The 24,291-nt window shown below is 57.7% G+C and overlaps 1 protein-coding gene across 1 annotated transcript; it reads left to right on the forward strand.

Annotated features, from left to right (window-relative positions):
- The first annotated feature begins 4,529 nt into the window (after positions 1-4,529).
- Positions 4,530-18,356, forward strand: LOC128776559 (tubulin polymerization-promoting protein-like). Its single transcript, XM_053901290.1, has 3 exons — positions 4,530-4,738; positions 17,105-17,258; positions 17,428-18,356. The coding sequence occupies exons 1-3, from the start codon at positions 4,530-4,532 to the stop codon at positions 17,620-17,622; spliced, it is 558 nt and encodes a 185-aa protein (XP_053757265.1). The 3' UTR covers positions 17,623-18,356.
- The last annotated feature ends 5,935 nt before the right edge of the window (positions 18,357-24,291 follow it).

Consider the following 24,291-nt stretch of genomic DNA (forward strand, 5'->3'; position numbering starts at 1 on the left):
CAGGTGCGGAGGGCAGGTGGGCCTCAGACGCGTCCATAAAGCCCACGAGAAGGGACTTACTGTAGTGGCCGGGTCTCCCAGGACTCACAAAACACGTGCCAGTGGCTTCTTGTCCAGCCAGCTGCACAGGTGAGGAGATCTACACCTCGACCTCCTGTACGGAAGCATGGGGCACCGGAGACACTCTGACCTTAAGGACAGCCAGAGGAAAGACCACCAACAGAGGAAGAGCAGACAGACAGCAGACATTCTGGCCGTAAGGACAGAGGGAGGAAACAACTTCCACAAAGCGTGACAGAAAAGTCACATACCCAGAAGTGCTACACGTAGGAAAAAGTAAAAACACATTTGTAGATGACAGAGAACTGTGCTTACTACCACCAAACACATAGTGCTGTGACTGGAGAAGGCAGAAGGGAGAGAAGTGCGCGAAGCAAACATGGACAGGAGGCACGGGGAACAGGTGTGACATTCACCCTGACCCTCTCGTGCTTCCTGTCAGCTCACCAGGTTTTCACAGAGTAAAGACACAGATTTGGACGACACAAGTAACGAGCCTGATTCACGGGATGGCTGCGGACCCCAGGCTCACTTGTTGGGAGGTGTGTGTTCTCCCGGGGCTCGTGGACCTTTTCTAGAAACGGAGCTTGGGCTGCCCTGCCTCACCTCAGCACCCTTCACCCAGGGACCCTCGGCGTGCCGCCCCCTCTGTTCCTCTGCCCCTTCACACTGTGCCGGTCTTCCGGCTGTTCCTGTCCCTTCCTGCTCACTGCCAGCAGCATTCCCCTTGTGGTCCTTATGGTTGGGGAGCATCCAGCCTCTTGCGTCTGTGGGTTATAGTTTACCTCAAACTTGGAAACATTTGGCCATTATTTTTCTAACACCTTTTCTGCACCCTTGTCCCAAGTATTCTCTCTGCTTTTGGGGGGACCCCAATTAAGCACACAGTAGGCTACCTAAAGCTGTCCCACAGATCACTGACGATCCGGGTTTTCTAATTCTCTTCTTCCTGTTTCACTTTGGGTAGCTTCTGTTGCTACATTTGTTCCGTGCCTAATCTGCCATTGGCCTGTCCAGGGTATTTTCCATGTCACACACTGTAGTTTTTCAGTCCTACTAATTCAGTCTGTGGTGCTGCTGTGACTCCCATGTCTCAACTTAAATTTCAGGCCCTGTGGAATGCAGTTAGCTGTGCTAATACCTCGTATCAGTCCTGGGTCAGTCCCAGATGACTGGTCTTGTCACATGGATCTGATTTTCCTGCTGGTTTGCACCCCTGGTACTGCTACATGGAATCATTATGTTCACCTTTTGGGGTGCTGAGTATTCCTGTATTTTTATGAATATTCTTGAAATTTTTTCCGAGATACAGTTAAAGACTTTGATCTTTGTGTCTTGGTTGGGGCTAATAGTCCCCCACTAAGTTGTCTCCTTCCCCTGTTGCCTCAGTCGGCACTCCACGGATGCTGAGTCTTGAGCTCGGCCTCCACACTTGCTGCACACGCTGGCCAGACCCAGCTGCATTCTCACGGGCTCCTGCGGGGCTCTGGGTCCATCTTTGAGTTCTGTCACCCTGCATGGCGCTTGGAGGCTACTACCCAGGCACTTGCTGGGGACCCTGCCACTCAGGGGTCCTGTGCTTTGCTGCCTTTGCTCCATGTGAGAGAGCACACCTAACTTCTGTCACTCTGCCTCATCTGGACGCGAAAAACTGTAACAATGGGACAGATGGTACGTGCTGCTGCACAAAGGCCCATTTTCCTCTGCAAAAGCAGAAAATGCAATCATGGAAGCAGAGTCTGCCGGACCTTAAAAGGCTCAGCTGCTGTGTCCCCAGGAGGTGGAGAGGCACTGGGATGAACCCAATCCCGGAACTCTCGAGGGGAGCACTGTGTCAGAGCAGAGGGCATGGCTGCGCTAACCAGGAGGTGCGCACGCGGTCCTGTGCATGGAACGCTGCAGAGGAACTCTGGCTTAGATTAACTGGGGGCAGATCTGGACCGTACTAAGGGACAGATTTTGTTACCATGTGGAGGCTTCCTGGGAGGCTGTGGCACCTCTCTGTCCCACGGCTGCCTTCTGACAGGTTTTCATGCACATGTGGGAGCAGCTCCTTGAAGGGCTTGGATCTCAGTGGTGGCAGATTGTTTCTGTTTTCATCACCCGATAACTTGGTGGTGGACCACGTCCTCCCAGAGGGGCAGCCAGAGAGCCACCTTGTTCACACGCCTCCTCTGGTGCACACTCCAGGCCCAGTTTTATGATTGCAAGGATAAATTCATAAGCTAAAAAAGCAAGTTTTGGGCTCCCTGGGTGGCTCAGTCAGTTGAGCATCCAACTGTTAATTTTGGCTCAGGTCATGATGTCACAATTCATGAGATCGAGCCCCGTATCGGGCTCTGCGCTGACGGTGCGGGGCCTGCTTGGGATTCTCTGTCTCCACCCCCCTCTCTCTCTGCCCCTTCCCACCTCTCTCTCTCAAACTAAATAAATTTGCATTTAAAAATAAAGATGAAAAGGCAAGTTTCTGAAGTAAGCATCACACGCACGGGCTGTGGGCGCCAGCCCTGCCCTATGCCTCTGTGTGTCCTCGTGTCAACTACCCAACCTCTCTGAGTCCCAAGAGTTGCCTGGCAGCAGGACTGCAGTCAGGGCTGTGTGTGCTGAGGACCCCAAGGAGGACCCTGAGCTCTGTTCAATACACTGTTGTTGCCATCTTGGGGGTGCTACTAACTTTTACACAAGGGGCCCCAAGTTTGAATTCTGACCAGGCCCCGTATGTATAGCTGGCCCTGACAGTGATGCTGTCTCCACCCTCCAGAAGCAGGGCGCCAGCCAGCCTGAAATGTGGGGGCAGGACCTCCGCGGGCTGTGACTCTGCCCATCTGGCCCTGAGGGTGTCCCCATCTCCCGAGGCCTTGCCTCTCCTTCCCAGGGAAAATGCTCCTTGAACATTTATGCTCCTGAAACCTGGTGCCCACCTCCGTTGGCAGATTACCCTGTGTCTATGTCAGAGCTCTAACAGGTCTTGCAAAATGGATTCAACGGTCACCTTTGGCTGATACGACAGTGGGAACATAGTGTGCAATGTTTTTCTTTCTTCCTCTTGCATCATTAGTAGTGATGTCCAGGAGAAAGCAGTGCTCAGGCCTGAGTGGGATGCAGCGAAGACGCTGTCCAGCTCCGACCTGAACAAACAGAACCCTGAGTCTCAACGAACAGACCTCTAGACGGTCGCCCATCTTCTACCAGTTTGTAGCAGAAGTAGAAACTAGAGGGTTGAAAGGAGGCATGTGGAACCCAGGACCTCTGTGGGGCTGGGGTGGGGCTGAGCCCCTAGGGCTGCCTGTCCCTGGCTCCCAAAATGTCAGGAAAAGCACGTCCTCCCCACCGTGGCCTAGTGGTCTGCGGCAGAGCCTGCACCATAGCCCCCTCTCTGGTTCGTGAGCTGCCTGTGCAGGCTCTGAGCAGGCTGGAATCTCTGAGGTGAGCCCCAAAGCTGCATCCCACCTGCAGAGTCTGGCACTTGTGATTCATGGGGCTCTGAGAGCAGGGCAGAGTCTAGAGGGGGTGTATGTGTGTGTGTGTGTGTGGGGGGGTGTCTCTGCAGCTGGGAGAGTTAAGGACAGAGCCTGGGTGGGGGCGGGGGTCTGGTGCCAGATGGACCAAGGACAGAGACTGGGTGGGCATGTGGGTGGGGGTTCTGTAGCCAGGAGGGGAGGGCAGAACCTGGGATAGTGGTTCCTTGGCGAGGTCGAAGGGAGCCACAGCAATGAAACTGGAGAAGGGTCACACCCCGCCCCCCCGACCGGCCTTCTCTTCTGGAGGGTGTCCTGCAGGACAGACAGGGAGACCCTTACCCCAAGCCCCAGCACTGAGCAAGTGGGGCCAGCCTGGAGGGGAAGGGCAGCAGGCCTCAGCCAGAAAAGAGGAGACATTGGAAGATTTCCGGATCTGCGTGCGCAGGTAGGCAGGACGGGCCCACCTCGAGCGCAGGAAGAAAAGGGTCTCCTGGCTGCGCTGGGAATGCAACCGCTGCTTGTCCCTGGGAGGGCGGCCCTGGCTGCACCGGGGCCCAGCATGGCCTGACCGCACCCAGGCGCGGCTGCACGTTCCGGCTGCTCCCAATCTCCGGGACGAGGCCCATTCCCCGCCGGCCCTCCCTGCGCCCCCTGCGTGAGGTCCCAGCCCGCACCCCCGACCCCGACCCCACTCCACATTGGGCCACCTCGTTGGCCCGAGTCTCCGCGGAGAGGCCAGCGCCCCGCCGTCCCCCCGCCCCTCGCCGGAGGCCCGTCCGCTCCCGTGCTGTCTGCCGTGGGGATGCGGGCGAGCCTCCCGAGGTCCCGGAGGGCCAGGTGCGGCCGCCCCTAGCCCACCGCCCCGGGCTCGCCTCCTTTGCGGGGTTCCCACGCCCCTGCGCCGCGCCGGCCTTGTAAGGCAGACCGCGCTGCCACATACCTCCGTGCACCCCGCGCGTTCCCCGGGCCAGGAGGGGCCGGGAGTGTGGCAGGGCCGGGGACGGGCCAATGAGCGTGCGGGGCGGGCCGGGCCGGGGGCGGGACAATGAGCGCGTGGGGCGTGGCGGGCCAATGAGCGCGCGGTGCGTGGCGGGCCATCGGGGCGCGCGGTGCAGGGCTGGCGAGCCCGGGGCGGCGGGGGTGCGGGAGCTCGCCGAACACCCGGTCGCCCGCGGCCGAGTCGCGGAGGCGCTCGCTGCAGTGGCCGCATCTCCGAGGTAAGCGTCCGCAGAGCTAGGTCCCGGGCGCTGGACGCAGGACCACCCACTCCGCCCGGGCCCGCCCCGCCTGCCACCTGCGCCCTCCACGCCCCCTCCTGGCTGCGGCCCCCTGCGTCCCTGCGCCCCCATCCCAAGCCCTGGGCTGCCTGGCGGTCGGTGCTGCGCGCTGAGGCCCCCGGGGGCTGCGTCGGGGGCGTGGGTCCGGGGGCGCGAGGGGCGCGGGCGGGGGCGACCGCGCCGCAAGGGACAGGTGGTTGGTGCGTGGGCCCCGGATGAGGCGCTGAGGCCTGTCTGGGCGGCAGCGCTTCACGCGACGAAGCCACGCCCCGCCCCCCCCCCCCCCCCCCTCCGGGCAGCCCCTTTCCCCGCCGCCGCAGCCGCCGCTGCTGCCTCCCCACGTCCCGCTACGGGGACGCCCGGGCCTGAGGTGGTCGCCGCCGGCAAGACCGAAGGGAATTAGGACTTAGAGGGTGTGTGATGAAGCCAGTGCCCTGCAGCCCCAATTCCGGGAGACCCGGGGCCACGCAGAGAGCTCAGAGTGAGCGTGGTCCCTTGACAAAGACCGCGCCGCCCCCTCGGGGTCCTAGGCCCCTCTCTGGTCATATTTGCTTCACCATTATCATGCCAGGTGACAGTGTCTGCCGCTCACTGTGCGACTCCAGCAGCCTCCACGGGGGGTGACACATTCACTTATCGCCTGTGAGCACAGAACCTGGCAGTCAGGATGAAGAGATCCGCTGCCAGTAGGTTTGCTCACACACCTCTGGGGAGCAGTGCCCCACCTGTGCAGCAGGACCAGAGAAACCCTTTATTCTGCGGTTTCAGTTACACAAATGCAGCCTCGAAATGAGCTGGGGAGAAAATCCATTCCTGCCACTCTGCTCATGACTATTTCGACAGGCGTTTGGTGTCTCTGAAGATGAGACACCGTTTAGGGTAAGCTGACAGTGTGGCCATCTATCTGCGTATTTAGTGGTTAATTTACCTGGCATTTTTTGGATACCGGCAGGGTCTCGGCAGGGTCTCGGGGACGCTGGATAAAGGACCCAGCTCCCATGTCCCACTCTGCAGGCCTGTCCTGACTCCCCATGGCCAGCCTCTCAGGGAGGACCCAATGGAGGTGGGGGAGAGGGGGGGGCGGGGGGAGCTCTGCACAATCCAGGGCAGCCCCGCACTCCTAGGAGGTGATTGGTAAAGGCCAATCTGGATCCTGAGTGCCCTGGGACCACAGAGGCTTGGAGTGATGGGGAGAGAGCTTGGAACAAGCAGGAAATGGGGGTGGGGCAGCGAAACAGCGGCTTGACTGATGCCTTAATTAAGCTGGATTCTGTGACCCTGTCTCTGGTACCAGCCACTCTTCCCATCACATGGTCCAAATCACAGGGCTCCTCGAGGGTTCTGGGGGGAGGGGTGCTGGTGAATTTGTCTGCAAATTGCCTGCGGTAGGAGGGTATGTGCATTCTCCTGGCGGAAGGGTCTGCCGCTTTCCTGATTTCCAGAGGGTTCCATGAGTCAGAAAGGTACCATAACTTAAGTGCTACATTAGAAAATCCCTCTCCGTGAGTACAGAAGGATGAAGTGATGGAGATCATGGGAAGTTCTCTTGGCTGTATTCTTATCTCCCTGGTGCTGTTTGGCTCCTCTTCCCGAATCCTTTGAAGTCTCAGTAAATAACTGTTGTAAAAGTGTATACAAGGTTATAAATACTCATGGTGGAAAATGTGTAAATCACAGGAGAATTTAAAGAAAATTAAATCACTCATCACTGCTTGAGGATGCAGAGAAGGCTTTTAGCAGCCAGACGGTCCTCAGGGCCGCAGAGTGCTCCAGGCAGGAGAGACTGAGAATGAAAAGCTTCCTCTGGGAGAGGCTGCGCTGCCTGGAAGCCAGGCCTATTTATAGCTGGTGATGTTGCTGGTGAGGCAGGAGGAGCATGTCTGGGGATCTTGGGACCACAAGGCAAGGGCCCTGCTGCACCTTGAAGTGTCAGGTCCTCTCTGGGCTCAGCGTGGCTCCAGCTGGAGGGCGGTGGGGGCGGGGCGGTGTGCCCCTGAGCCCACAGACCCTGGACCTGGCAGACACTTGCCTGTGTGTAAGCAGCAGCCTTACCTCAAGGGGGTGGGGGGATGGAGCGCACCTGCACCTGGGGCTCAGACGTGGTCTCCAGCCTTTCTGGGTGAGGACAGAGCCCTGGTGTCTGCCCTCAGCAGTGCGTCTTCAGGGGGACCCTTTGCAGCAGTGGAGAGTGCGGGGTGCGGGGTTGGCCCTGCTGGGGCCTCGGGTGAGGGTGCGGCCCTGTGTGAGCCCCAGGAGCGGCCTGTGGGGGGGGGGGCTGCTCCTCCCTCCTCCCCACCTCTCATCTGATGTGGGGTGTCAGTCTGCTTCCAAGCTCCTTATTCCCTGGAACTGTGCAATAGCACAGGACGGCCGTCAGCCGGGAGGTGTAATTTAGCATTCAAACACAGGACCTTCTTGGTGAAGAGTCTAAAGTCTTGCATAGAGTGTAAGGCAGTGACAGTTTTCTGCCTTCCCAGCCTTCGCCCCCAGCCCTCGCTTCTCTCAGCAGGGGGACCTGCCAGCCGGTCCTGGGAGGAGCACGTTCACACCGACTTTTTCTTGTTTTTAATTAGGTTTGTGGTGAGGAATGATGGATTCTTACCTTTGCTCAAGCCTAGATGTTAAAACCACCTGGAGCCTTTTCCACTCCTCCTGCTGCCTCTGTGGTGGGGCGCACCCATGTGTCCCCAGCGTATGTCCCTGTGTGTCCCCACGTGTCCCTGCATGTCTCCAGCATGTCCCCAGGGTGCCTGTGTCTCTGGTTCTCTTGGCATAAGTGCAGTGCCCCCGCGTGGGCTCCGTGTGACCTCCGGCCCTGAGCCACGTTTCCCCAGATCTCTCCCTGTCACACCTGTGTGACTGCATGTCTGCTGAGCACCTGCCAGGTGGGAAGCCCCACTGCACTGGGGACAATACCCAGCAGCCGGTGCCCCCGGGTCACCTCGTGCAGTCCCCACATGCCCCGCTGTCTCACCTGCACAGGGGGGGGGGGGGGGGAGGGGGCGCCAGGTGGGCAGGGTGTGGGGCGTGCAGTGCAGGTGTGGGTCTGGGCCCAGAACCGACGTTAAGTCAGGTTAAGTCAGGTGCTCCTCGAGTGTGCCTGCGGCGCTGCGTCACAAGCTGTCTGTAGAAAGCCCACCCACACCCTCCTTCTCCATCCAGGTGTACGCACTTCGTGCACTCACTGACCCTTGACCCCGCTCCCGTCATTTAATACCGTAGGACAGACTGTCCCCAAACCAGGGCTTTAAGACAGTGACCCCATTTGCTTTTGCTCATGACTCTGCCACCCAGCAGGGCTTGGCACGGACAGTGGTCCCCACCCCCTGACCTCGGCTAGGGGTTTGCTGGCCAGACAGGACCACCCGAGGCTGCCCTGCTTAGTTGAGTCTGGGTTGAGTGGCTGGCACGAGGCTCCCCTGTCTCTGTGTGGGGTCTCTCCAGAACGTTTGCCTGTCCCCTGAGGGAACAGGGGAGCCTGGTTCTTTGTCATTTGGCTGTGTCCCATGGTCCGGCCAGCTGGAAGGGCCCCTGGCTTGAGGGGCAGGAGCTGGTGGGTGGGAGACGCTCTAGGGTGGCCCCCTTCTCGGTGCTTCGGAGGACCAGTTGTGGCAGCCCCTGGGGCCCCTGGCCCTGTGCCCCTCGGCCTTTGACGGCCCCTGGCCTGCTCCCTCAGGACTCGCTGCACCCTTTCCCTGGCAGCAGGTCGCATGTCTGTGGGTGGACGGCCCCCTCGGCCGCGCGGCCCGCTGCGCCCTGGTTCTGATTCCTGCTGCTTGGTCAGTTGTCCCCCGCGTCCTCGGGGTCTGAGGCTCCATTCTCCTGACACCCTGCAGGCCCTGCCCCACTGGGCCTTCCACCCTGGCAGGGGCCCCTGCCTGCTTCTCTGGACTTGCTGCCTTTTTCTCATTGAGTTGTAGGGTCCTTTGCGGGTTCTGGAGACAAGCCCATATTTGTATCTTCTCCTACCCCATGGCTTCCCTTTTCTCTCCATCGGTGATATTTTTTGATGAACAGAAGTTCTTGATTTCAGCCTGGTGCCATCCTAGAATTGTTTCCTTTAAGGGCAGTGATTTTTGAGGCTTGTGCAGTGGATCTTTCTCTATCCCCAGGACGTCAGATACCCTCAGCCCTCACCTTGGTGTGGATTTTGCCTTTCCTACTTCAGTCCTCGGAGCGCCTGAAGGGTGGTGTCGATGCCCCGTCTCCCCTGCGTCTGCCATTTACTGAAAATATGCTCCTCCCTTTTTTCTGCAGGGCCACCTTTTCTGCAGGTCACACACGTGTGCACATGTGTTTGGGCTCTGGCGTCCCTCCCATTGTTGATTCTGTCCCATTAGTGCTGTCTTTGCTTCCAGACCTTTCTCTTGAGTCTCCATGCCCGTGGAGCAAATCTTGTCCTTTTAAAATCACTGTGTATTCACAGCCCTTCTCCCAGCTCAGTGCATCTGGATACTAGACACAAAAGTTGTCGGAGTTTTTATCCAGATTAAGTTAAGGCTGGTTAAATTTAGGGACAGCTGACATCTTTCTGTATGTAGATTCCAACCCATGTTCATAACGTCATCATTTAGGCCTTTCGTTTCCTTCAGTGGCCGAGTTTTCTGTGTTGACTGTGTGTCCTCTGTGAGCGGTGTTCCTAGGAACTTGTATTTCTTCATATTTTAAATGTTGCATTTCTAAATGCTTTTTACTGTGCATCTTTGCTGTTATGCAGAAATGAAATGGCCTTTTGTGTGTTGACCACGTATCCAGAAACACCACTAGACTCACTTATTGATGCTAATAATCGTCCTGGGATCCCTTTGGGTTTGGTGTGTGCACAACCCTAGAAACTGCAGATGATGAGTTTTTTTCCCTAACAATTTTTATATCTTCATTTCCTTTTCTTGCCTTACTGTACTGACATGGGGAATACAGTACTTGCCCAACTTAAAAACAAACGCTTTCAATATTTCAAGTGTGGCAGCATTTTTCAGTTTTTTTCAAGTGGCCCTTTTTCTCAGATTAAGGAGTTTCCTCTTTTTTTGATTTACTAAGAATTCGCATGATGCATAGATGCTGACTTCTGTCAGATGCTCTCCCTGCGTTTATGACGGTGGCATTAGTATGACAGGATTCTGTTGGTTAATGTTTTGTTTAGGATTGTGAAGGACAGTTTTTGTATCCATGGGCAGCTCCTCAGGTCTGCCTGCGGTGTGGAGTGACTCTGGCTCCCACCGAGGCTGGGACCTGGCTGCCTTGCCCCTGCAGCAGGGCTGTGTAGGACCCGCCCCCACCCCCACACTTGTCATTGGGTTCAGGGCCGCCAGGCAAATCAGACCTCGCCTTGATACCTTCAGCTTGATGACACCTGCAAAGACCCTTTCTCCAAACAAGGTCACATTCACAGTTCTGGGGGTTAGGATGTGGCCGTTCCTTTCTCGGGGCCACCTTTCAGCCCACTCCACTTGCCCTCAGGCTGCCTGCAGGCGCTGACAGAGACCCCTGGCCGTGCACTTGTGGGGCCAGGCGCTGGGTGACTGAGCGGCTAGAAGTTTCCACCTGTGTCCTCATCCAGCCCGTAGGGCACCACCTGCCCGGGGACATCTGTCCGGGAGCCTCAAGTCTCCCTCCGGTTCAGCCCACCAAGACCAGAGTGTAAAGTGTGGGAAACGCGGCACCCGCACCCTCAGGGCTTCAGTGTTTTCTGTGTCATGGCTGGGACTTGTGGGCAGAGCATCTTAGGACAGGTCTTAGAGAACCTGTGGCCCAGACGGTGAGCCACGGGCTAGTGTGGGCCTGGGCAGCCATCTCAGAGCCAGGGGGCCCCAGAGGGCTCAGGTGGGCTGAACCCCCTTCTCCTCTGTCCCTGCTGGTAACCCGGGGCCACCCTCCCATGCCACTCTGCTCTCCTTGGTTCTGAGGCCCTCTTTCGTGATTGGGGGTGTGCCGTGGTGCCCCTCATGCTGTGGTGTCCTCATGCCGAGGGTTCTTGCACAGAAATGAGGTCTCGGTCTGGACCCTGGGCCCCGGCGTCCCATCGGTGGGCCCAGCGACCATCCCAAGGGCTTCAGCACCTAGAGCTTTTGCTGGCCTGGGCCCAGGTGTCAAGATCCGGGAGAGGTGGGAGTGAACAGCAGGGACACTGAGCAGGGGCTCAGGGAGAGCCAGAGTGGCTTCCAGAAGCTTCCCTCTGATGCGCCTGCCCCCAGGAGCCCTATCCCCCTACAGGGCCTGTGGTGTCCCTCAGGGGCCCAGAGCCTGGTTCTCAATCCCACTTGCAACACAGTGTGTCCCGTGCAGACTCCACTGCACCCAGAGGGGCTGGCGCTGTGCCTTTAGCGGAAGAGGTTAAGGCAAGAGCCCAGAACAAGATCCTGCCTTTCGTGGGCGGGTACTTCTGGGAGCCGAGGGGCTTGGCGGGGTGAGCAGCCCCCACACAGGCCTGCGCAAATAGGGAATTCTCCCTGCACGCAAATAGGGAATTCTCCAGGGAACGCTATAGGTTCCAAGGCTTCAGGACACTCCAGCCCTGTTATTTAGCAAAGAATATCTGCCTCTTCTGGGTTTGTGGCCGCAGGGTGTCCCCGTGGAGGACACTGGCTCCCCCTGTTTCAGGGGCCTAGACTCACACCGCACCCCAGCAGCACGGGGAGGCCAGTGCAGGACACCTGGGTACCAGCTTGGCAGGACCTGGCTCCTTCAAGGACACCAACATGGAGTTTCAGGAGTCAGGACAGAGCCTGGGAAGTGTGCTGGGGGACTTGGGGTCACACTGGTGGGCTCTCCCCCCTCTCAGAGCGGGGGCCCAGGGGCAGGTGGGCAGGAGGAGGGGCTGGCATTTCTCAGAGAGGGTCTCTGGGAGGCTGCTCACCTCCAGGCCAGAGGTTCCCAGGGAGATGGGGCCAGAGGAGGGGCTCATGCAGCCCCCAGGAAGAATGACAGAAGCCAGCAGCATGTGGAGGACTGGGGGATGGGGGTCTGGGTGAGCTCTGGCTTCCCTGTGGCCTGTCCAGATTCCCAGACACATGTGTCCTGCCGGCCCCCACCTTACCCCACTCTGCACACCATCCCTGGTCTCCGATTCTAGTGTAAGTGCAGCTCTTCCACAGAGCCTGCGCACAGACACCTGGTCCTGCTCACAGACACACCTGGCTCTGTTCACAGACACACCTGGTCATGCTCACAGACACACCTGCTTCTGTTGCAGGAACATCACTAACAGGGAATTCCAGTGTTCCTGGTCAGGAATTCTGTGTGCTGATGTCCATGTGGCAGCTGACGGTGGTCTGTCGGGGTCTGTCCTGTGTCACCTTTTCTGTAAGTTTTGCTTTAGGCAGTCGAGGCTTAAGGAGGTTGTTTAAAAAAATTTCTTGCAGCTCCACACCGGGTCTCGACTGAACGCTATTGCTACCAAGACAAAGCCTTCTGGCACCCTCTCCGCCCCGAGGGGCAGACCTCGGTGGGTCTGAAATACTAATTAATCCAGACTCTGTGTGCTATCCTGCACAAATAGCACCCTGACAGCCCCATGTGGGGAGCCTGGACGACAGCGTCCCCTCAGTTAGGCCTGTGTGCTCGCGTGGGGTGCAGGTGGAGGGCCCGGCCGAGGGGGGCAGAGGGCGGCCTCCTGGCCCATGCATGTGCCTATTTTGGGGTTGCTGTGTGTTCAGAGTGAGGGGCCATGTTTGCTGCAACATGATGCTGGTGTCTGGGTCTCAGGTTAGGAAGAAGCACCTTGGTGGGGCTCCCTGGGACCTGTTGGCCACTGACCGGTTCCATTCTTGCCACACACCCTGTGGCCCCAGCCAGGACGTGGCCACGGCCCGGACATGGTGGGATTTGTCCGAGGCAGGAAGCGGGAATAACAGAGCTAAGCCTTCTCCACAGAACACAGTCCAGATGCTGCCCGCCGCCGGTCCAGCACGATTGTGGGGCAGGGGCATCCACGGGAGGTCTGGTTGAGGTTGGCAGGGCCCCGTGCGTGCGGACACATCCCAGAGACACCAGGGACAGGGGCTCCCCTGTGCTGGGTCTGCCCAGGGCCCACACTCTCCAGGCAGGGGGCAAGTGAGCGTGGGCATTTGGGGTCAGCGGCGGGGTCAGGATGGCCATGTGGCTGAGGCCTTCTCTGTGGGGGCCCTCTCCTGGCCTGAGGCCATGTAGGGCCTCCACGATGGGCAGCCTGGTGTGTCTGGAATTGGGGAGTTGCTGACACTTGGTCCCTTGCTGGGTTGATGTGGATGCTGGGTCTTAGCACACCTTTTGTCCTTTTAAGGTGACCTTCCCCAAATGCTCAGAAATGGTTTCAGTGACCTCAGTGGGTCTGTTTCATAGCCCATCCCCTGCCATAGCCACGATGGCAATTAGGGGTGCAGGTTGTGGGTGGGGGTGGTGGCTGGAGCCCCCAGGGACCCCGCCCCTGCCCCTCACAGGGCAAGCCCAGCCCCAGGCACCTGCATGAAGCAAGCACGCCAGGGTGGCTTTTTCCTACTTGGCCGGGAAGAGTCGGGGCCACAGCTGCCCCTTCAGGCAGGTCAGGGCCTCCCCGCGGCCCCTACAGCCCCACAGCATCATGGCTGTGCCCAGGCCCTGATAGGCGGGTGGATCAGCAGCAATGGGGAGCCCTGGGTAGGAGCAGGGCGGCCACTGTCTGCCAGGAAGGTCTGGCTTCAATTGGTCCTCCTTTTTCTGTTGTTTATTTTTTTTAAGAGAGAGGGCAAGAGCAAGCGAACGCAGGGGAGGGGCAGAGAGAGAGGACAGAGGGTCGGTAGCAGGCTCCGAGCTGTCAGCACAGACCCAAAGCCGGGCTTCGGGTACCGTTGAGACCATGACCTGAGCTAAAGTCAGACACTTGATGGACAGAGCCCCCCAGGCGTCCCACCGGCGGTCCTCCTTGGGCACAGCGTGCAGTTGGAGCTGCTGGTCTGGCCTGGGAACTGCCCCAGGTCAGGCATGATGTGAGGGCATCGCCGCTACATCACAGCCACAATGACAGCTCCCCCAGGAGCCCCCCACTCCTGCCAGCCCAAAGGAATTCCCCACAGGCCCCTCCTTCTCACTGAGCCTCATCAGGGCCTTAAGTGGCCCCTTGACACCCCACTTCCTGCCTGCACGGGCATCCTGGCCAGCCAGGCTGCCCTCTGGACAGGTCACCCAGGCCCCTGGCTTTGCTGCGGAGTGGGGCATGGGGGGCCAGTAGCTTCCTCCCACATGAATGCCAAGTTCTCCGTGATGACCCAGCATGCTGCCTGCCACCTCTTGGAGAGGTGTCCCTGGGAGTGCCATCGGTCTTGAATCATGGAGGTGCTGGCACATTTTGGCCTGAAGCCCGGGAGCTTTCCTGCTGTTGGCCCTGGAGGGACATACGCCTGTCTCTGGAGGGCTGCCCGGGCCCCCGCCAGCCCCAGTGTCCCCAGGTGACCTTTGGCACTGGCAGGGTTTAGCCCCCTGCCCACCCTGAGTTGGGTCTGGAGGCCTGGGGGACACAAGGCTTGGGAAGCAAAGTGAAACCCCAGCTCACGGGGCCTTGTGTGTGATCAGTGACCCCATTACTGCTGGGCGGGCCTGCAGGCAGGGCACTGGCCAGCCAGGCCTGGAGCTGGGAGAGGGGGTTTCAGTGTGGGGACACCCTCCAGTTCTGTGGACTCTGGAGAACAGGCTCACTCTGTGTCCAGAGAGCAGTGTAATGTGATCAGTGTCTCTGGGGAAGAGACGGGCATTGTCATTCTAGAACTCACTGTGCATTGCTCTCAGCAGCAGGGTGCCGGGTCCCCTGGGGAGAACTCCCTGATGGGCAATCACGCTGGGGACACTTGGGGACACCTGGCCCAGCCAGGTGGAGTGGGAGAGTCGGCCTTAGGCTCGTGTCCACCAGCTCTGAATGTGGCCCTCTGATGGGAGCCCCCGTCAGCCTTTCCCCCCACCCCCAGCTCAAGTGACTCCCACTGGTGGCGCCTGGTGCCGCGGTGCCCAGAGAGGGCTGCGTGCTCCGGCGGCCAGTCTCGGGGCTGGCCGTCAGGCCTGGTATCCACATGCCACCCGGGCAGGGCGTGAATAGGAGACAGGAGTGCCTTTGACGGCCCAGGACAAACAAACAGGGCCTTGGCCAGGCAGCAGGGCAGGGATCTCCATGTGGGGCGGCTGCTGTGAGAACCTTGCTGCCGAGGAACGTTTCCCCAGAGGCTGGGTGGGGGGGTCGAGGCCAACTGCTGCGGGGGCAGAGCCCACTGCCCACCACTGGGTCTGAGGAAGCCCTGCACCCACCAGGTCACCAGCCCCTGCTGTGCGGTCGTGGTCGGGACCAGCACCCGAGGACAGAAGGGGCATTTGTGTTCTGAGTGCAGGCCCCGTGGGGGCTCAGGCTTCCCAGCCCCGATCCCCGACTGTGGGCTGTGTCCCGTGTCTTCCGATGGGCACGTCAAGTGCCTCTGAGTCCCTGCGTGTGGTGTCCATCTGTTCACTGCTGAAGGACACCTGACTACATGGTTTACGTGGGACTATGGTGCGTCTGTCCTGTGTCGAGCCCAGACTTGGGGGCTCAGAGCCGTAACTGCCAAACTGCCTCCCCCGGTGGACGCCACGTCGGAGTGCCCAGCTGACCACATCCTCCCGGTGTGGCCATTTCACTGGCTTCAGCCACGCTGGCCGTCCAGTCTGGTAGGACTCGCCATGTGGGGTGGTGCTTTGTGTGCTCTGCGCGGGCCACCCAGGGGTCTTCCTGGACAGTGTCTGGTTCGGGTATTTTGCCCTGTTTTCTATGCGGGATTCTCCCTGTTGTTAAGTTTGAAAAGCTTTCTCTTTCAGGTGTCTGTTTGCCCGTATTTTCTCCCCATCTGTGGCTCATTTTGTATTCCTCAAAACAGCATCTTTTCAAGGGCGTGGTGTTTTAAATTTCGGTGCATTCCAATTCCTTGTCTCTTTTATGGACTTTTTTGGTGTTGTTTCTAAGAAATCTTTGCTTCACCCAAGATCACAAAGTTTTTCTCTTAGGTATTCTTCCAGAAGTTTATAGTTCTAGGTTTTGTGCTGAACTTAGGACGATGGCCCATTTTGAGTGAGTCTCTGTAGGCACTTCGAGGCACAGTGCAGGGCTGGGTCCCCGCTGTACCAGCATCAGCTGTTTAGAGACGGCCCTTTCTCTGCTGGGCTGCCTTTCTTTGCTCTTCCGTGGAAACCCTCGTGTGGGTCTGTCCCTGTGCCTTCGTGGTTATTGTGGCTGTTCTGGGCCATCTGCTCGTGGACATCTGCAGGGCCGTCCCACTCAGGCCTCTGCACCCACAGGGTGTCCCTGAGTGGCAGGGAGCCGCCCCCACAGGACCTCTTGTTCTAAAACCCTGACAACTCACTCCATGGATTAGCAGGAGAGATCCAGTCAAAGTGGTAAAAATGGTTTTTTAGTAAAAATTATAAAAAGTGCACAGTTTAGAATCTTCCTGAAATTTTGTGAGTGGCCTGCAGCAAGGAGTGAATAGGGCTGCATCTGCCCCTAGCCACCTTGTGCCCCTTAGGCAGGTGGCTTTCAGGTGGGGGCAGTGGGGGTCCTGGGAGGAGGGACAGGCCCTGGGACCACTTTGCCGGGCGTATTGGTGAGGCCGCCGCCCGACCCCGTCCCTGTATGATGACAGGGACATCGGGCCATGGTGGCCCCAGGCAGGACTTGGCCTCTGTGTGGTTCAGATGGGACGAGCTTCTTGACCTGACTTTTTCCCTCCTTCTCTGAGTGGACGCCACACACGCCCCATTTTAGAACCAGACAGCAGCTTTGTTTTAATGTCCAGTTGTTCATAAAGGATATAGTTCCTTTAAGCTTTTTTCCAAGACAATTTATATTTGCTGCCGTTGCCCATGGCGGCCGACTGTTGGGCAAAAACAGTGCACACCAGGGCGGGGGAGGGGCATATTCTGTATTTTAACGTTAGACTTGATTTCTGCTGTGGGAGAGAGGTGGGGGTTCCCCAAGGCCACTGGGCCCCCACCAGGTTCCTGGGTAGGGATCCCCTGATGTCACTGGTCCCTGGGTGGGGGGAGGGTTACCCTGATGTCACTGGGTGCCCAGACAGGGGCAGGGGTCCCCCGATGTCACCAGGTCCCTGGGAGGTAGTCTCCCGATGTCATCAGGTCCCTGGGCAGGGCCAGGGTTTCCCCAATGTCACCTGGTCCCCGAGCAGGGGGTCTCCTGATGCCACCAGGTCCCTGGGAAGGGGTCCCCTGACATCACCTGGTCCCCGGATGTCAGCAGGTTCTGGGGGCACTACTTGGTGGGGCTGTGAGTTATGGAGGGGAGTGGCCCTGGCCTGGGCCCTGAGCGCTCTCCTCCCTCAGAGGGAAATCCTGCTGGACCATCACGTTCGAGCAGTTCAAGGAGGCGTTTGAAGAGCTCTCCAAGAAGAGATTCAAAGACAAGAGCAGCGAGGGGGCCGTCCGTGAGGTGCACAGGCTCATTGAGGGCAAGGCCCCCATCATCTCAGGGGTGATGGTGAGCATGGCTAGCAGGGACTCCCTGGAGGGCAGCAGCCCATGGGGTCTGGGGTGGGACAGGGGACGTGTTACTCCGTGGGGGTGTGCCGACCCAGCTGCCGACAGCCTCACGTGCTCACTTGGCCCCTTGCGCTCACACGGGCGCGCCCCATTCTCTCCCTCTACAGAAGGCCATCTCGTCGCCCACTGTGTCCCAGCTCACGGACACGACCAAGTTCACGGGCTCCCACAAGGAACGCTTCGACCCATCAGGCAAGGGCAAAAGCAAGGTGGGCCGTGTGGACCTGGTGGATGAGTCAGGCTACGTACCGGGCTATAAGCACGCGGGCACCTATGACCAGAAGGTACAGGGTGGCAAGTAGCCAGCCCAGGAGCAGCCCTTCCCGCTGGGGCCCGTGCCACCTCACACTTCATTACATTCCCTTGCTCCCTGGGGAAGAACTCAAGGCTGGGGCCCCGGGGGACCGTGGGGGTGGCAGTCAGGCCTCCCCCTGCTTGCGGCCTGGCGTGCTTCTCTCTGACCCCCAAGTGAGGCCCCGAAATCACTGACCATTTCTAACACACCTGCCGCGTCCAGTGCTGGCCGACAACAAATGGCCTTTTTCAGAGCGTCTCCTGGGACCAGACCACACTAACTACCTGGCTTACAGGCGAAAAGTCCATTTTAAAGGGGCCGGTGGGCCACAAGGGGTGAGTGGGACAGACCCTGTCAGAAGCTGGCCCCCTGCTGACCTGCAAACCCCTCCCTGGAACCTTGAGGGCAGCACAAGCTAACGCACTAACCAGCAGCACCAAGAAGACAGAAGTGAGCTGCTAACAGGACATCATGAAGGTGTGGGGAGGTGGGACAGGTGCTTGCATGTGCACACACACTCACACATACCTACATGTGATGTGTGTGCTTGCACACACACACATGCTCACACACACACACGCACACACGTTGTGGAGCTGGAGGAAGGTGAGCCAGTGGAAGGGGCTCCTCAGTGGACCAGAGGAACACGGTCTGAAGTTGTCAAAATGGAAACCAAGGACAAGACCGTTCACTTTATTGTGTTTTTCTAAGAATAAACTGGAAATGTATTTGTTCCCAGAATGGTTCAGCAAAGACAGAATACCATTTCTGCCCCTTTCTCTCCTGCCGTTTGTGTCTCTAGGCCAGGAGACCCTGCTGGCTAAGGCTTCCCATGCAGTCGCTTTGCTGGCATGATGGTGTCTTCTGTCCAGGGCCCCACTCTGCACTCAGGGCCTTCGGGCTGTGGGTCCCTGTGGCTGCTCCCTGTTCACTGGCACGTGGCACAGATCTCAGTGGTTCAGTCTCTGCATGAGTGTTCCCTAACCTCTCCCAACCCCTGCAAATGCAGAAAACCACACAAGAGAGGCAGGCCCACAAAGGGCCCCGAGGCCAGCAGCATTTGTTGGCATTTGGTTTCTCCATGAGGCTGGACAGGGGAGCCAAGCATTGGGACTCTTATCACAGTGGCTTCATGGGGACATGTCCCCTTGCAGAAGTGCCACCAAGCCTGGCAAGTGACTGGAGGGGCCATGTGGTCCTGGCGCTGGTCTTGGGAAAAGCCCATGGGAGCCTCAGGGAAATGCTTCTTGGAGCCCGTCCACCCTGGCCACTGTTCTGTGTCCGTGGCAGCTGGCTGGTTGGGGGCACTCCCTGGCGCACAGCACAGGCTGTTGAAATAAATACCAGCATCGGGGTGGCACACGCACCCGCCTCCCTGTGCCCAAAGGGCATGCTGGTCATCGCTAGAGCTAGGGATGGTCCCTCGTCTGTGTGGTGGGGCTCGGGGCTCGAGCTCCCATCCAGCATGGCCCCTCTGAAGGGATGTGGTCCTCCCCCTCGCCCCCACGGTGGGGCCTCGCCAGCAGCTTCCTTCCGAGGTTCTGAGACTTCCCAGTGCAGGGAAAAATCTGAGATGGTTGCAGGCCTTGAGTCACCTGTGCTCACTGCAGTCTCTAGTTTCTACCTTGGCGATCCTGAGCTGCCCGGCCAGGCCTCTCCACCCCATGGTGGGGGAAGGTGGGGAAACCAAGGACTGAGTGCTGGAGGAGGGACAAGCAAGCAGGACACAGTATCCCTGGCTGGACTGCGGTGAGGATCTGGAGGCAAGGGGAGGACGTGGGAAATGTTGGAAGGCGACTCTGAACATGACAAATGTTTCTCAACAACGAGCAGATCACAAACCAGACCTCCTCCCAGATCCTCTTGGGCACCATGTTGGGGAGCACCGTCTGAGGCGGTGGGGCTCCGCCTCCTGCCATTACCGCCTGGGTCCCCCCTGTCACAGCCATGACACAGCGTGGACACTGGAGTCCAGCAGGACCTTGGCCCCCACAGTGTGCATGCCCCAGTGAGCCGAGGGACGAGGGTCCCCATGCCACAGCCTGTACCGGGAATGCACAACCCCCTTCCACCGGCCCTTCTCAGCCCCTCTCACCCCCAGGAGGCCATCTTCTGTGCCAGAGCGGGGTCTCCAGGCAAAACAGCCTCCCCAGGACAACCCTGGGAGATTGGGGTCTAAGCAAGAGAAACCACACATCTGCCGGCCCACGGGGACCCCTGCTGTCACGCCCTTCCCCAGAGCAGGAGCCCTCTTCTTAGTGGAAGGCACCAGTGCCACAGTCTGGTGGAGCTGAGCTGCTCACTTGTGACCAGTGTTTCCCAATGTGCTCCTGACTGTTCTCACAGCACCTTCCCATGGGGTTTGTGAATGGGTCCCCTTGGCGGTCCACCCCGTCCCACAGCAGGGAGGTCCGGTTGGCCCCACAGGGGCTACAGTCTCCCCTGCCTCCCCTGCCCAACCCCAAAGCCTCTTCAGATGGCACCCGTCCCCAGACAAAGCCTGGACGTTCCCTCAAAAGGAGGGGGAGGTGGCAAAGACTCCATCACGAGTCCTCAGTGCTCTCCATTCCATCAGCTTAAAATAATCTGCTAAACGTGTCCCCGCATGTGTGTGGCCCCCGCACACAGAACATGTGCGCGCGCGCACACACACGCACACGCGTGCTCCTCCATCGGCGTCTGAACACTGAGAACACACAGGCAGGGTGTGTGTCTTTGCTGCATGTTATATGCAATGCCAATTATCTTCTACTAACCGTGGTTACCCAGAAATCCAGCGTCTATCTGTGAGCGAGAGACCGCACAGCACGAGGAGACAGGACACGTTCTGCCAGGGAGGGCAGGGCTGACAGCATGCGAGTGTCAGGAGAACTGGAGAAGGGTGCTTAACACTGATCACACCAGAACACTTATTTATTTTTATTTAACGTGATAGGATAGGCAACTAGGTGGCGGTAACAGTCAGCTTTACCAAAGTGAAGTTCAAATCATGTAAGTTTAGGATGTTATCGCAGAAGATATATATTTATACCGGAGTATTTTCACACCTCTAGTGTCCCCAGTCCTACGTTTGCGGCAGATGAAAATCACAGCCGATGCGAGAAGCCGGGGAACAGTGCGCGCAGGCGGCTCGCTGGCACCACTTCCTGTTGGTGTGGCTCTGCGTCTGCGTCCCCGTGCTCAGCGCTCAGGACAGGCCACGGGTGTCCCTCTGGCTGCTCGTGGACAGGGCCTGCGGCAGCGGGCTCATGCCCCCACCCCAGACTGCTTCTGTGAATAGTTTTTTGGCGCCCAGCTGTGCCCGTGTGCTCAGTCGGGCATGACGTATGGCCGGTTTTGCGCTATGTCGCCTGGTGGTGGTAGGAGGGGACACCTAAAATTTTCACCATCTGGCCCTTTACGGGAAAAGCATGTGCTGGCCCTGCCCTGGGGACCCAGCCCAGCTCTCTTCATACACAAGTTGGCGGCTCCCCCGTCTTGCAGTCCACGCCACATGGGACACCCTGTGGTCACCTGTTCCATGCAGGCCAGGTTGAAAATTCAGCTGTACTGTGAAGTTACCAATAGGCTAGAATATCCTTAAAACACTGACCGTGAACAGCTCCCCTCCACTGATTGACTACTGAACACTGTGGAACCTGGTGGTTCAGGGTATGGCCTCTGTCCCTGGGCATGTGGAGTGCATGGCCCCAGGTGGGCTGGGCAGTGGCCACCCTGAGCTTCGAGAGGTTTTTTTCTCTCCCTCTAGACTCTTGAAAACCCAAACCAAGCCAAACAGAAAGGAAACCCGCACAACTTAAAAGAAACTTGAAAGGGATCGTATACTACTAGTTTGTACTAAGTTTTTTTCAGGAAAGGGAAATAAATTTATATATATATATATATATATATATATATATATATATATATATATATATATGCAATATATTTTTACACTGTTTTGTTACCATTAGGGAGTCCTGAGTGTATCACTTTATCAGTGTGATAGTGAAGAGTAGAGTTGACGTCTTGGGTGTTCTGACTCAGAAAGGCACGTCTGCTGGCGTCTCAAAGCCGCACTCAACCAGGGATATGTATGGGATCGGGGTGGCCCTCCTCTCCCTCCCCAGAGCATGAGGCACTGTGTCCCCGGTCAGAGCTGCCGTCAAGGCCTGACCTGCAAACCTGTAGTGAAGCAGCTCGTGTCTGTCTGCATACTGCTTCTCCTGTGTTTGCTGTTAACATTGTGTGTCAAATTGGTAAAGTGATAAATAAAGGTGTTGAAATGTGGATCTGTTGTCCTCAAGGTGCACCACCTACACCAGCAGTCGCACACAGGCACTAACATCTAACATGGACGGGCTGTGGGAGGGGCTGTGGGAGGGATGGGAGCCACAGCTCACAGGGTCTCACGTCACCTCCCCACAGGGAGGAAACTTTTGCTTCCTCATTTAGACAGGGTGACTCCTGGCCTGACCCCAGGCCACCTGCCTCGTAGTCCCAGGCTCGTTCCAATCTTGCCCTGGTGCAGCCCCGGGTGGGGGCCCAGACATAGCAATGATGTCCTCGAGTAAGTACCAACATGAAATCCTCTGTGAAATAGTTTTCAAAACTGAAGATAAAGGCATTCATTCTAAGACTACAACAAGGAAAACTGCACCAGCAGACATTAAAAGTAAGTCTAATTGCAGCAAGAACATGACCACAGACAGAATGTCTGCAGGGAAGTGGCTCAAAAAATGGGCAGTAAGTAACCATACAAAAACCCTGTAAATAAATGATTTCTGTGGGAAAAAAATATTTCACTAAAATACTCGAACACTGGGGCGCCTGGGTGGCCCAGTCAGTTAAGTGTCCGACTCTTTATTTCAGCTCAGGTCATGATCCCACAGTTTGTGAGTTCTAGCCCAGAGTGAGCCTCTGTGCTGGGGGTGGAACCTACTTGGTTGGGATTCTCTCTCTCTCTCTCTCTCTCTCTCTCTCTCTCTCTCTCTCTCTCTCTTTCTCTCTGTCATTCTCTCTCAAAAACAAAACAAAACAAAACAAAAAAATACTAAAGCAAAAACCAAAAACCAAAAAACCCTTAAAAACCATCACATGGAAGCCGAAGGGTGCCCAGGGAGGTACATGCTCATGGCTCCTGTACGCTACCGGGGGAGCAGAAGCCCTGATTAGATGAACACCAGCTGTGATAATATGCCAGAAAGAACGCATAGCTTCCAAAACCAGCAGAGGTGAAAATGGCTACAGTATAGAAGGGGACAATCACAGAAGAAACAGAATACAAAACAAGAAGAAACAAAAGCGTATCGATTATGTCAGGCGATATGGCAAAAGAAAAGAGAGAAAAGCGATAAAGTAAAGGTTTTAGAGCCGAATGCATCAGTAATTTCCATTAAAGATGGAAAGGAACAGAAGCTGTGGTGCAGGAGAGGAAGTGAGAGAGAACGCGGCGCCATGGACCAGCATGAACCACGGCCAGGGAGACGGGGTGGCCCCAGCACTGTGGGGAGGACGCAGGTGCGGACCAAGCCTCGCCGGCCCCGCCAGAGCCCCGCAGCTGGCCCTGGTGTTCTGCCTGCTCTGTCGCCGGCCAGGGCCGCCCCGACGTGTCCTTGGCTTGAAAGCGGAAGTGGAGCTTGAGGTCGGGAGCAACCCGTGGCCATCGCTCACCCACGTCCCTTCCCTTCCCCGAATGGCAAGGACTTGCTTGAAGCAACCACCACCCCGACAGGTCTGCCTTAGGGACACAGCTCCAGATGCTGAGGCCATGGAAATGCCATTAAAAGACAGGCCAAAAACTTGGACAATTAAGCAATACAAGCGAATTTGAGATACAGCCCTTATGAGAACTCAGGAAGAAAGGGACAGCCTGCGCCATCCCAGGGCTTAGGCCGAGTAACTACTGGCAAAGTAGAAAAACCCCCAAACCTAGTGGCTGACACAGTGACATTCCTTTCTTATGCACACGGAGTCCAGCAGAGGTCAAGGAGGGCTCTCTGCCCCCAGGAGAGAAACAGGCCCGCTGGTCAGTGGCACCGCCGGCAAGGCTACGGAGGGGATGGTGGCCACCCTGGTGGCCTGGCAGCTCTTCTCTGTCCCACTCAGAATGAACCACATGGCCCCAAACCCGCTGCGGGGGGCTGGCGAATGGAGGGGTGGACGGTGCTCTGTGAGAAGGGGCTAAGGGAACTAAACCCGTGGCTAGAAGTCTCCCACAAAGAGCATTTCAGGCCCGACTGGCTTCCTCAGCAAGTTCCATCACACACGCAGGGAAGAGAGAGTTACAACCTGTCCTGAATTCTCCTAGAAAGCAGAGAAGGGTGCACAGCTGAACTTCTATCACGGGCATGGCGTGGCGGTGCGAACGCTGAGGATAGCGGCACCTTAAGAGAGGACTGTAGGTGGTGTCACCGCGGGGACAGGACTGGTTCCTGCCGCCGTCCCAGCCAACAACCACACCATGTGGTGCCGCATCAGCGGGGTCCTGGGACCAGACTCTAGCTACCACTTCCTCTTCACGACAGCGGGGGCAGGCACTTATTACCCCTTTCTACAGATGAGGAAATGGAGACCCAGAGAATTCCAATAATTAAATGTCAGACATTAAGTGGGGTACCCAGAATACAAAATCCTAAACAAAATAGTAACCAAATCCAAAAGTATGTTTGCAAAGGAAAACCCATCATTACTAGGC

The sequence above is a fragment of the Panthera pardus genome, unplaced genomic scaffold (assembly GCF_024362965.1).
Source record: "Panthera pardus isolate Hobbes unplaced genomic scaffold, ASM2436296v1 HiC_scaffold_1, whole genome shotgun sequence".
Taxonomy (NCBI): Eukaryota; Metazoa; Chordata; class Mammalia; order Carnivora; family Felidae; genus Panthera; species Panthera pardus.

Coding starts and splice junctions, on each gene's coding strand:
- LOC128776559 (XM_053901290.1), top strand. CDS start 4,530: ATGAGCGTGCGGGGCGGGCCGGGCCGGGGGCGGGACAATGAGCGCGTG. Junction 4,739..17,104: donor GCAGTGGCCGCATCTCCGAG/GTAAGCGTCCGC, acceptor CTCCTCCCTCAG/AGGGAAATCCTGCTGGACCA. Junction 17,259..17,427: donor CCATCATCTCAGGGGTGATG/GTGAGCATGGCT, acceptor CTCCCTCTACAG/AAGGCCATCTCGTCGCCCAC.